This window comes from Hemiscyllium ocellatum, chromosome 15 (assembly GCF_020745735.1).
Source record: "Hemiscyllium ocellatum isolate sHemOce1 chromosome 15, sHemOce1.pat.X.cur, whole genome shotgun sequence".
NCBI lineage: Eukaryota > Metazoa > Chordata > Chondrichthyes > Orectolobiformes > Hemiscylliidae > Hemiscyllium > Hemiscyllium ocellatum.
Genome location: NC_083415.1, coordinates 41,601,648 through 41,615,158, shown reverse-complemented (window position 1 = coordinate 41,615,158; position 13,511 = coordinate 41,601,648). Strand labels below are relative to the sequence as shown.

Genomic DNA, 13,511 nt, shown 5'->3' with positions numbered 1-13,511 from the left:
TGTTGAGACTAGGGTTTTGGAATCAAATTAAAAACCATCCATTTCCTTTGTACAAATGCAACAAGTTAGTTTTCTCAGCTAAATCGAACTGTATGTTATCATCAAATGACCCTGTACATCATGGAGCAATGGTAACCGGGATCATACTGAACCTGGTGATATGAGATCAGCTCCCAATATTTGTTACTAATGCTTACTTTTATTGGTCAAAGCATTGAGTATAGGAGTTGGGAGGTCATGTTGTGGCTGTGTAGGACATTGGTTAGGCCACATTTGGAATACTGCATGCAATTCTGGTCTCCCTGCTGTAGGAAGGATGTAGTAAAACTTGAATGGGTTCAGAAAAGGTTTACAAGGATGTTACCATGGTTGGAGAGTTTGAGATGTAGGGAGAAGCTGAATAGGCTGGGACTATTTTCCTTGGAGTTTCAGAAGCTGAGGAGTAACTTTATAGAGGTTGATAAAATCATGAGGGGCATAGATAAGGTGAATAGCCAAGATCTTTTTCCTGGGGTGGGTTTAAGGTGAGAGGGGAAAGATTTAAAAGGGACCTCTGGGGCAACTTCTTCACACATCACCCTCTGTATGTATTGAATAAGCTGTCAGAGGAAGTGGTGGAGGCTGGTACAATGACAACATTTAAAAGGTATCTAGACGGCTATGTGAGTAGCAAGGTTTTAGAGGGATATGGGCCAAATGCTGGCAAATGGAACTCGATCAATTTAAGATATTTGGTCGGCATGGACGAGTTAGACTGAAGGGTCTGTTTTCATGCTGTACAGTTCTGTGAGTCTATGTGTGTTCTCATTTTCGTCTTGCATAGTGAGAGATTCTTAACGGACAACTGCAGATACAAATAAGTTAAGTAGGTATCTGCACCATGAAAAGTTTCTGAGAAGCAAGTATCAGACAGCAATTATTGACATAGGTTAGTTTAACTTTGTTTCAAAACAGTTTGTACAGTTTTATCCTTAAGAAACAATTAACAATTGAATTTTGATATTATTTTCACTTTTAGTTCTCTTTAACTAGGATCCCAGAATTACAAGCATTCTTTTTAAAAAAATGCACTTTGTAATTTGCAAGTGCCACAGAATGCACTACTCTAAGGTGTGTTGTACTCTGGAACTGAAAAAGTTCATAATTTATCAAATTTAGAACTATAATCATTTTTTTTCTAAATTTGGATATCTTGGTTGCCATTCAGATTAGTTGACTATTAAATTTTATCCTACAAACTGTTCATTTCTTTTTTATTTTTAAGCTAAAACTTAATACAATTAAAAAATCAAATGAAGTGAGATAATGTTGTATAAAGCAATTAACTCTTTCACTGGGTTTTAAAACAATAACTATCTTTCCTCATGCAAGTTAAAAAAACAACAATGAGCATCTCAGTGAAACATTTTTCCATTTTCTACAACCCTTTCTGCCAGCTTCTTGATGTGATGAACTTGAAATTAATCATACAGCAAACAATTTCAATCAAGACATGGGGTCATCAGGTTATTGCATTAATTTTAAAAGATTAAACTAGCAGAATTTGCCTTGAGTGGTAAGTTTGCTACTTAATATTGCCTGATATTAAGATAATCATTTCATCCATCATCTCTCATGCAGGTGACTTTGGGTTACTGCTGCTGAGTATGGATGATGGAAGTTTCTATGTTTTGTGACGATGATTATTGTTACTGATTATGATAAACTTTCACAAAATACATTTCAACCTCAACTGGAGTACTATGTCCAATTCTGGACACCATATTTTAGGAAAACTGTAAAGAAGGTGCAAAAAGGTTCAGGAAGAATGGTTGAGAACATCAGTTACCTGGAAGATTGGATAATCTGGAGCTTTTTCTCTTTGAGTAAAGGAAGATTGAGGAGATTTGATAGAGATGCTCAAAATTATGACAGGTCTGGACAGGTTGGATGGAGAGAAACCTTTCCAGTGACACAAACATCTAGAACCAAGAAGCAACTGTGACATAAGGAAACACCTTTTTTACACAATGTCTGATTAGAATCTGGAATACACTGCCTGAGAATATAGTGCATAGAGTATCAATCAAGGCTTTCAAAAGAGAATTGAGTAATTACCTGAAGAGAAAACTGTTGCAGGATAGGGATAAGGTCGGAATGGGACCAGGTTCAAGAGAGCTATGATGTGCAGGTCCCAGTGTTGGACTGGAGTGGACAAAATAAAAATTTAGGAGAAAGTGAGGACTGCAGATGCTGGAGATCAGAGCTGAAAATGTGTTGCTGGAAAAGCGCAGCAGGTCAGACAGCATCCAAGGAACAGGAGAATCAACGTTTCGGGCATGAACCCTTCTTCGGGAATCCTTCCTGAAGAAGGGTTCATGCCCGAAACATCGATTCTCCTGCTCCTTGGATGCTGCCTGGCCTGCTGTGCTTTTCCAGGAAAATAAAAAATTACACAACATCAGGTTATAGTCCAACAGGTTTATTTGGAAATATGAGCTTTCAGAGTGCTGCTCCATCGTTAGGTACCTAGGACATATGCAATATGCCAAATGGCCTCCCTCTGTACTGTAACTATTCCCTGATTGTTTCTGAGACCAAACAAATATTTCCAAACCCTGATATCTTGAATTTTAAAAAGACTCTGGTTCTGCCTCATTGAGGATAAGATACCAATTAAATTAACAGAAGATGATTCCCAAATTACCTTTGATTTTTATTAGTTGTACAGCTCTGGAAAACAAATACGTTTGTGGCAAAAAACTTTGAAAACATGATCTTTGGTTCTTGCCACTTCCAAGTCTCTAAACAGTAAGAACAATGTTATGATTTATCCATCAGTAGGAGTACTGGATTGCTCATCACTCAGACTTGAATTATTCACAGGAAGTATTGAACCTGTCACTGGAGAGCTCCCATATGCAAATGTTAGTGAAGTGTAAGATTGCAATTGTTCTGATCCAAACTTTGATGTTGGAGTAAATGCCACATTTGTGCTCTAGATCTCCTGTAACCATTAGCAACCACAAAGTAAATTAGGTGCAGCTATGGCCAGCAGCATAAGATGCCAAGTTTTCATGGAACCAGCAGTATTTGTAGGTCATGTATAAAAGCATGTAAAATGGTCCATGAGGCAAAGCTAAAGCATTTCAGTTAGGCCTGATAATTGTTTTAATTCAATCAGTATGATGCTATAAAGTCGAAAACCGTGATTGCAAATGTAGAAACAAATCATTCTCATTAACTTCTTTCACATTTTGTCAACCTTGCCACATTTAATAGAAATTTTCAAATATAGGTGTAAAAGGAGTAGTGTTGTGATAAAATCAGCTTGCAATTCAAACAAGGGTAATTGCACCTGCATTTGTCCATTTATCCTCGCCCTCCCTTTTTATTTCTTTAGGCGTCTCGCCTACATGCCTCCTCTTTCAGACAGGAAGACAGGGAAGAGGGAGCCTCCAACTTCTTCATGACTGCTGTCGCTGGTTCAGCTCCTTCTTCAACCAACAGGAAGCGTGCTTGCTGGAGGGTGAGACGGACATCTGGTTTTTCTTCCTCTGAGGTGAGACGCTGCGTTTCGCGAGGCGGCCCACCCAGAGTTCCCTCTGAAATATTCTTGTGTAGCTGGTGGGTGTGAGTTTCAAAACTCCTTTGGATTGAAACCTGCTGTTACACATGTGAGAAGCAAACATAATATCAACAAGAAGTGTAGTGTCAGAGCAATGTGGATTCATTGTTCTCTTGTCCCCCTCTCCCTCCAGTTAGAACCATCACTGTTTTTTTTAGTTAAAAATCACACAACACCAGGTTATAGTCCACCAGGTTATCACACCAGATGGTTGTCCTGAAGAAGGAGCTGTGCTCTGAAAGCTAGTGCTTCCAAATAAACCTATTGGACTATAACCTGGTGTTGTGTGATTTTTAATTTTGTCCACCCCAGTACAACACCAGCTCCTCCACATCATGGTTTTTTAAAAACTTTTTTTCCCTACTGTGTTGGTGTAGAAGCCTGGCTGCAAATTTGATTATCAGTTGAGGCTAGGAGAGCATGACAGACTTAGCCTGCTTTGTTATGTCTAAAGCCTGTCTATCATACTACAAAGCACTGAAGTGTATGTATAAAAAAAGAATAAAAACTGTTGTTTTCTGACATTTTTCTGACCTTAATGATCTGGCTCCCAAGCAGAAAGGCCAGGGAATTACAAACATCTGCTGATCTAGGAAGGTGTTCCTCAACAATTAGACATAAGAATACAGATTAAATACTGATTTAAATTAGCAATTTAATATCACAATCCATAGTAGTTTAGATCACCAGCTACCTGACACGATATCACTTGGATCAGTTGGTGTTAGTTAATGATAGTATACTCAGGCAAATGGCAGGAAAAAAGACTTCTTGAAAATCAGAGGCAAAAGCAGAGATTGACACATTCTTTAAGGACAGATGTTCATTGTGGCAGGGATGCTTATTTTAAATGAACATAAGGACTGTAAGAACTGGCAGTAAATCTAAAGAAACTTTGTTGGTATCTTTGTATATTTGTCTTCTTTCCTCTCGTGTATAAATCTGTGCAACCAAAGCAGATTTTATTCTAGACATTTAAATTTAGATTGCGGGGGGAATGATATCTCCCAAAGGGGATCTTGACCTTGGCACAGCTAAATTTGGATCCTTTACCCACCAGTAGCCTCATCCATTGATAACTGCAACAACTGATACTTATGTAGCTTTTTAAATAAAACTAACCATCTAAAGGAGCATTATAAATCAATATATGACACATAAGGAAGTATTAGGCTAGGTGAAAAAAAGCTTCGTCAAAGATTTTAACAAGTGTTTTAAATTTAAAAAAGCAAGGTAGAGGGATGGAGAGGTGTAGTAATGAATTTAAAAGCTTGGAGCCGAAGCAACCAAAGGCAGAACCACAGTGATGGAGCATTTATGACTGGAACTGGACAAGAGGCCAGAATTAAAAGAGTGGAGATATCTCAGAGGGTGAGTAGTTGGAGGAAATTACAGATGTAAAAGGGAGAAGGCTAAGGAGGGATTTGAACACAAGAATAAGAACTGTAAAACTGAAATGTTGCTTTACTGTGAACAAATATAGGTCAGTGAACATAGTGGTGATAGGGGAATAGAACTTGCTGTGCGTTAAGATGTGGGCAGCAGAGTTTTAGATGACGTTTAGCTAATGGAAGGTAGAATGTGGAAGACCAACAAGGAATCTGTCAGAATAGTTGAGTTTAGAAGTCATGAAAGTAAACCAAAAAAAAATGATATTGCAGAAAAATAAAGGAAAATAACTTAGCAGTGTAAACACCAGCATTTGAATCAGACATATTACTCTCTAAATCAGTTGAAGAGGCATCAATATAAAAAAAAGCATGGGCATTTCTCTGTGTTAGAAATCGACCCACATTTTCTTTCAGGGATTCAAGGAACACCTTTCATCATTCACTTCACACATATTTACCCAGTAATGTTTTGGATGTTAGTGGAAATTTCTGCTAATCCTACATATGACCTAGTTCTATCCTCACGATTTGCAGTGTCTGTGAGCGGGTGAAGCAGCAGAAAAGCACTTTAACCAATTAGACAGAAATATCTTCACACAGCCATACAGACTGCAAACCAGAAGGCAACATACATTAAATCTAAAGATCCACTTGATGTGCACTCCTTAGCTCTTCCAAACTTATGGCCTCAGCTGTGAGATATGTTTGCAAGATGATGAGAATGAGAATCAAATGTACCTGGTATGGTCTACAGAAAAAAAAATAGGTAAGATTGTAGAGGAAGAAGAGTGAATTAGTGATTAAAAATACTTTCACTCTAATGATAAGAAAGTGTATAATGAGGTAAGCAAGCAGTAGAGACCTTTTAAGTGAGATAAAAGAATAGAAGCTGATTTGTGTATGGGTCAACCCATAACAACTGTGAAATGTAGTTTATACAAATGCATAGAGAAGTATGTATTAAAAGCAGATTGATTTTGATGGGGAATTTTAACTTTTAAATCATTTGGGATAAGCAAACTAGCACATCATAAAAATTGTGAATTTCTTGAGGATGTCCAGAATAGTTTTCTATGACAGTTCATGCTAGAACCAACATAGATTCATGTCATATTAGCTTTAGTAATTAACTAATAGCCAAACAGTGCAAGAACATTTGTCTAACGGCAATCATAATAATTGTTTAAGATTCGTTCATGGGATGCTGGCATCACTGGTTAGGCCATCATTTATAGGACTAGACAGGGTAGTGTGGGTAGAATTGAGGAACCGCTAAGGTAAAAGAAACGATAGTTGGAGTTATGTATAGGCCTCCAAGCAGTAGTAAGGAGCTGGGGCGCAAGATACACCAGGAGATAGAAAAGGTGTGTAGGAAAGGCAATGTTACAGTGATCATGGAAGATTTCGATATGCAGGTGGACTGGGAAAATCAGGGTGGTGTGGGTTGCAAGGAAAGGAATTTGTGGAATATCTACGAGATAGCTTTTTGGAGCAGCTTGTGGTGGAGCCCACTAGGGAACGGACAATACTGGAAATAGTGTTGTGCAATAAGGCAGACTTGATAAGGATCTTAAGGTGAAGGAACACTTAGGAGGCAGTGATCATAATATAATTGAATTTACTCTGCAATTTGAGAGGGACAGGATAGAAACAAAGATAATAGTATTTCAGCTGAATAAAGGCAACTACAGAAACATGAGGGAGGAGCTGGGTAAAATTGACTGGGAGAGCAGCCCCACAGAAAAGACAGTGGAACAGCAATGGCAGGAGTTTCTGGGATTAACTGAGGAGACACAGCTGAGATTCATCCCGAGGACAAAGAAGCATGGTATGTGGATGATGAGGCAACCATGGAAGTCAGGGATAGCATAAAAGCAAAAGAGAAAACATATAATGTGGTAAAGGGCAGTGGGAGACCAGAGGATTAGGAAGCTTACAAAGACCAACAAAGGCCAACAAAATAAGAAATAAGGAGGGAGAAGATTATATATGAGATTAAGCTAGTCAGTAATATAAAGGAAGACTGTAAGAGTTTCTTTAGATATATAAAGGGCAAAAGTGAACATTGAGAGGCAAAAGTGAAAAATGACACTGAAGAGAAAGTAGAAAGATGTTAGAAAAACTGAATGGCTTGAAGGTGGATTACCTTGACCAGATGGACTACACCCCAGTGTTCTAAGGGAGATAGCTGAAGAGATAGTGGAGAGGTGATTGATAAGGACTGAAAAATTGCTTATGTGACACCCCTGTTTAAAAAGGGAGTGAGGCAGAAGACAGAAATTTACAGACCAATTGGCCCAACCTTGGTTGTGGGTAAGATCCTGGAATCCATTGTGAAGGATGAGGTTTCTGAATACTTAGAAGTGTATGGTAAAATAGGGCAAAGTCAACATGGTTTCATCAAGGGGAGGTCATTCCTGACAAATCTGCTAGAATTATTTGAGGAAGTAATGAGCAGGTTAGACCAAGGAGAGCCAATGGATGTTATCTACCTGGACTTCCAGAATGCCTTTGACAAGGTGCCACACAGGAGGTTACTGAGTAAGATAAGGGTCCATGGTGTCAAGAGGCAAGGTGTTAGCATTGATAGAGGCTTGGCTGTCTTGCAGGGAGCTGAGAGTGGGGATAAAAGGGTCCTTCTCAGCCAGTGACAAGTGGTGGTCTGCAGGACTCTGTTGGGATCACAACCTTTCTCTTTGTACATTAATGATCTAGATGAAGGAACTGAGGGCATTCTGGCTAGGTTTGCAGATGATACTAAAATAGGTAGAGGGATAGGTAGCATTGAGGAGGTGAGCAGGCTGCAGAATAATTTAGACAAGTTAGAGGGAGTGGGCAAAGAAATGGCAGATGGAGTACGATATGGGAAAGTGTGAGGTCATGCACTTTGGTAGAAAGAATAGAGGACTATTTTCTAAATGGGGAGAAAATTCAGAAGTCTGAAGTGCAAAGAGACTTAGGAGTTCTAGTCCAGGATTCTGTCAGGGTAAACTTGCAGTTTGACTCGTTAGTTAGGAAGGCAAATGCAATGTTGGTATTTATTTTAAGAGGACTTAAATATAAAAGCAGATACATCTTCTGAGACTCAATAAGGCTTTGGTCAGTCCACTTTTGAAGTGTTGTGCACAGTTTTGGGCCTCATATCTCAAGAAGGATGTACTAGCCCTGGAGTGTGTTCAAAGAGGTTCATGAGAATGGTCCCAGGAATGAAAAGCTTAACATATGAAGAACATTTGGGGGGGGGGGGGGGGGTCTGAGCCTGTACTCAGTGGAGTTTAGAAGGATGGGGGGGATCTAATTGAAGCTTACAGAATACTGAATGACCTGGACAGAGTGGATGTTGGGAAGATCTTTCCATTGGTAGGAGAGACTAGGAGCCGAGGGCACAGCCTTAGAGTAAAGGGAAGACCTTTTAGAACAGAGATAAGAAGAAACTACTTCAGGCAGAAAGTGGTGAATGTATGGAATTCACTACCTTAGAAGGATGTGGAGGCCAAGTTATTGAGTGTATTTAAGACTGAGATAGATAGGTTCTTGGGGATCAAGGGTTACAGGAAAAAGGCAGGAGAATATGGATAAGACTCAATGGGCTGAATGGCTTAATTTCTGCTCCTATATCTTATGATCTTATAGATGCAAGAAAGATGTTTCTGATGGCCTTTAAGACTGATTTGTGGAGAAATTTCTTCATCCAGCAAGTGATGAGCCTGTGGAATTCTCTGCTACAGAAAACAAAATATTGTCTGTTTTCATGGAGGCGTTAAATATAATACGTGAAGGTTAAAGGGATCAAAGGATATGGGGGAGGTTTGGGAATAGGCTATTGAGTTAGGTGATCAGCCATGATCATAATGAATAGCCTACTCCTGCTCCAATTTTCTACATTTATAGCCCATTCCTTATTTCCCTGGAGAAGATGGGGTGACCTGCCTTCTTAAACTGCTGTAGGAGTGTAGGGACACCAATGGCACTGTTTGGAGGGAGGTTCCAGGATCTTGATTCAACAACAGTGAATGAACAGTGACATAGTTCCAAGTTAGGATTGTGTGTACTTTGGAGGGGAACTTGCAGATGTTTCCCATGCATCTGCTGCTTTTGTCCTGGTTGGTGAGGGTGATGGACTGGAAGATGTTATTGAAGGAGCCTTGGTGAATCACTGCACTGCATCTTGTAGATGGTACACATGCTGTCATTGCGCATTTGTGAGGAAGGGAGTATAAGTTGAAGCTGGTAGATGAGGTACCAATCAAGCAGGTTTCTTCATTCTTGGTGGTGTAGAGCTTGCTGAGTATTATTGGATCATTCCAGGCAGGTGGAGATTATTCCATTACTTCTCACTTGTGCCTTGTAGATGATGGACAGGCTTTGGGAAGTTAGGAGGTCACTTACTTTCTGTAGAATTCCTGCCTTCAGACTTTGTCTCATGCCACAGTATTTACATTGCTGCCCGAGTTCAATTTCTGTCTAATGTAATCTCCAGAATTTTGGTAATATAGGATTCAGTGATGGAAAGTATGGAAGTATTTTGGCATGGAAATAAACTTGCAAATGATATCAAAACCAACACAAACATTCTTTGCAATTGTTAGGAAAAAGAGGCTGATACGAAATATCATTGGTCCCTTTGAAAATTGCTGATACTGTCGCTGAAAATCATAGTGACACACATATCCCAAGTAAGCAAATATTGAATCAGGTAAAGGGACCACCTAAATTATATTAAGCAAAAGTATTGTAAAAAGAAAATAATGGCACAACAGAGTGTTAACTCCCCAGGACCAGATGGTTTCTGCTCTGTTGTGTTTTAAGAAAGTAGTTGGAAACACTATAATCTTCCAAAATTCTCTTGTTTCAGGAACTATTCCTTTTGATTGGAAAATTGTGCATGCCACCCTCTAATTTAAGAAACTTAGAGAGAGAAATCAGGAAATTATGAAGGAATTCAGCTAATATCTGTTGTCAAGAAATTACTAGAGTCTATATTGAGGTTCAAATACAGCCCACATGTCTTTGAAAACTGTAGAAAGCAGTAGTGAAGATGACATTCCAAGCAGGAAACTTGTGGAGTGATTTAAAAACAAATAAATAACTGATTAAGGGCATCAACAAGTAGATAAGAAAGTAAAGAACACAGTCATATCAACTATGATCTTATCAAATGGCAGAACAGCCTCAAGAGATCAAATGGTCTAGTCCTGCAATATGTAGCTAGCTATATAGGAATTAGAAGTGGCACACTGAGTTTTCCTTTGAGTTTGAGGCTGTGAAGAGTTTTGTGATGTCCTACGGTTACAATAGTGTGTCATATAAATGCATTTTTTTCTCCTTCCCAATAAAGGAGTAATTTAAATCAAAAGCAGTTATTTATTGATACCAAACTTATGCTTTACCTATATGATAATTTAGCAGGTGGAAAAAAGGAGATGGTGTTAAGAAGTTACTATTTATGAGGTCCTGAGGAAAAACAAATTCAAGTAGGATAGTGTGCAGTGAGTAAACAGGGTTGGAAAAGGTGGAAGATGGTATATGGATGTCTTTTGAGGAGTAAAGTAACAATGTTCAGAGGAGTACAGTAGTACTAATATGCTCGAAGATGAAGATAAGGGACAAAAAAAAATGTTTCAGGACTAAAAGATATTGCCTTTCGGATATTAGGTTGTGGTTGTATTCTGTTCACAAGGTTGAGAATTATCCACAGATTTGACAGCAGTATTCTTTTTTTTTGAAAACACTGAGCTGTCTAAGGAATTGAGTTGTTGAAGAGAACGAAATGATTAAACTAAGGTTATGGGATCCAGTTTTAACAGAAAAGAAGAAATATAAGAAAAAAATGTGATATTGTATTTTCATCAGTCAGTGAAGTGCCTGTGAAATATAGTAACTTTTGCATGTAGAGATAATAGTGACCAGTCTACACACAACAATGTCCCATATTTAAGCTTTAGTGTTGTTGAGGAATATGGACCAAAATAACTCTATTGTTGTTCTTAAAATAGTGCCGTAGCATCTTTCTGCACCTACTACAGAAATCAAAATATATTTCAGTTTCACATTTCATTCAAAAGTCAGCACCTCTACCAATGTGTTATTCTGGCAAAACTGTAACAGTGTTAGCCTAGATTTTGCATTAATGCCTTCGAATATGGCATAAGTTCACCTCCTTACTCAAAGATGAGAGTGGTATCACTGAGCCAAGGCGCATGTGCTTGAGTGGGAGTTTAATTTGAGACTGAGGAGATTATGTGCATCCAATTATTGGTTAAAACAGAGGGCTAGGAGTAACTCATTTGTCTTGACTAGAATTGGTTCTGTACCTATTAAGAAAAATGAGAATAAACATCTTAAAAGTAAAATATAAGGTCTTTGTATTAGAAAAGTATGGCTTGTAATATTGGCACCACAGTCTTGTAGGATTACTTATAATTTTTAATTAGTTATTTCTGACTGCATATAATATTCTTTTGTTGAGTGAATAAGTGCAACACCAGCAACTTGTATTTATGTAGCATCTTTAATGTACTAAGCCATCCCAAAGAGTATCACAGTGTATAATTAAATAAAATTTGTTGCTGAGTCAAATATGAAGATATCAGGGAAGGTGTCCAAAAGCTTAGTCAAAGAATTAGATTTTAAAGGAAGGAAGACAATAACAGAAATGGAGAGGTTTGGAAAGGGAATTCTTGAGTTTAAGATTCAGGCATGTGAAGGCACAACCACCAAAAATGGAATGAATTAAGATTAAGATGTTCAAGAAGCCAGAATTAGAGGAGTACTGATATCCTTAACAGTTGTGAGACTGGAGGAAGTAATAAAGGAAAGTGCAATGCCATTGAGGAATATAAAAATAAAGATGAGTACCGTATTGCAAAGATTAAGTATGAGGCATTGCTTAATTGGTGTCCAGTCCAGTCTAATGATGAATGAGATCTGTTGTGAGTGAGGATAAAGTGAATCCTCATTTTCTTGTGTTACAAAGTATAGAACATGGAACATCCATATTGACCCAGGCTTCAAATTTCCTTGCTTTTTATGAAAAAAGATCTTCTGTTTGATGTCTGCTGGACTTCTAATCCTCCAAGACAATCTAATCAAAGGTTTAAATTTTGCAGCTGATAATTTATTGATGGGATTCCCCACATTAGTATTTTGTGGTAGAGCATGTACATATGTTTACCCACCACTGTCTTTTATTCCCACAATCATCAGGCTTACAAAATTCATCTTATCACTACTTCCTTGTTTACCTCCTCTTTTGTTCAACATGTTTCAGAGAAATCTTGTTGATCTCCTATGCTTTAGGAAATTAATTCCCCTGGTAAGAGAGTCAAGGAAGTGGAGATCATCCATGATAATTGTTTGATGGAGTGGGTTTGACAGGTCGTATGGTCTGTGCTCCTGCTCTTTTATGTGTTTTGAGTAAGAACAATGGAATACAGGTACAGGGTTTGTCCATTTAGAAAATTATCAACCACTTTGTGAAAAAAGATTTTCTATGGATTCTTGATTAGTGACGAAGCATAATCAGTGGTTCTTGTATATCCCAGGGTGCTCTGGTGAGAAATAATTTGACACACTATCTGTATTGACAAAACTGGCAGCATATCAAGAAAAAACAATTGTGCCTGGAAATTACCAAGAGAGTCTATAACAGTGTTAATCAATTTACAACAGTTATATATTTGTCTGTTAAAGTAACAATGTTCAGAGGAGTACAGTAGTACTAATATGCTAGAAGATGAAGATAAGGGACAAAAAAAAATGTTTCAGGACTAAAAGATATTGCCTTTCGGATATTAGGTTGTGGTTGTATTCTGTTCACAAGGTTGAGAATTATTTACAGATTTGAAAGCAGTCTTCTTTTTTTTTTGAAAACACTGAGCTCTCTAAGGAATTGAGTTGGAGAAGGAGATCTGATTCATAATATGTAAAGTATTCAAACAATATCATCCCTCAGTGTAATTTCCGAACTTTGATTCTTTTTCCAGTTCATGCGCTATCTCTCTCAATAAATGACATGACTCACCAAGATAATTTATATGGTGATTTTACCTCACCAAACAAATCCAGATGTGATCAGTAGCCTGTTACAAATTTATTTTGAGGTCACAAGTTTTGAAAATTTGTCATTATTAACATCGGCAAGCAAGTCCTGACAAATACTTTATCTAGCAATTTGGCCCTTCATCAGTACCTTTTACCTTCCCATACTGCAGTACATAATCTAGATTCTAGAACAGTCAGAGATGTTTCAGAGAATATCTCAGTTCAGATATGAATGACAGAAGCTACATTTAATTTCCAAGATCACAAGTTAGTTCCTCTGTAGTTAAATGCGTCTTGTTTTGGTCACTGAAAGCAAGCACATGATTCCTGAGGAAAGTGCATGTGAGATCTGTTTATGTTGTTGAGCAATTGAACAGGATTCCTTTAGTGGCCTGATTAAAGGAGCCATTATCTTGAGTACAGAGAGTATCTTTCACAGCAGCACTTGTGATTGACCGGGTCTGTATTGT

At 38.1% G+C, this 13,511-nt stretch overlaps 1 protein-coding gene across 3 annotated transcripts in view; it reads left to right on the top strand.

Moving 5' to 3' along the window:
* LOC132822762 (nucleolar protein 4-like) overlaps nucleotides 1-13,511 on the top strand; it is a 278,882-nt gene that overhangs the window by 238,376 nt on the left and 26,995 nt on the right. For all 3 annotated transcript variants that reach the window (XM_060836076.1, XM_060836073.1, XM_060836075.1), the window contains one exon: nucleotides 3,383-3,541. In XM_060836076.1, coding sequence (XP_060692059.1) covers nucleotides 3,383-3,541 — 159 coding nt within the window. The remainder of the gene's footprint in view (nucleotides 1-3,382; nucleotides 3,542-13,511) is intronic.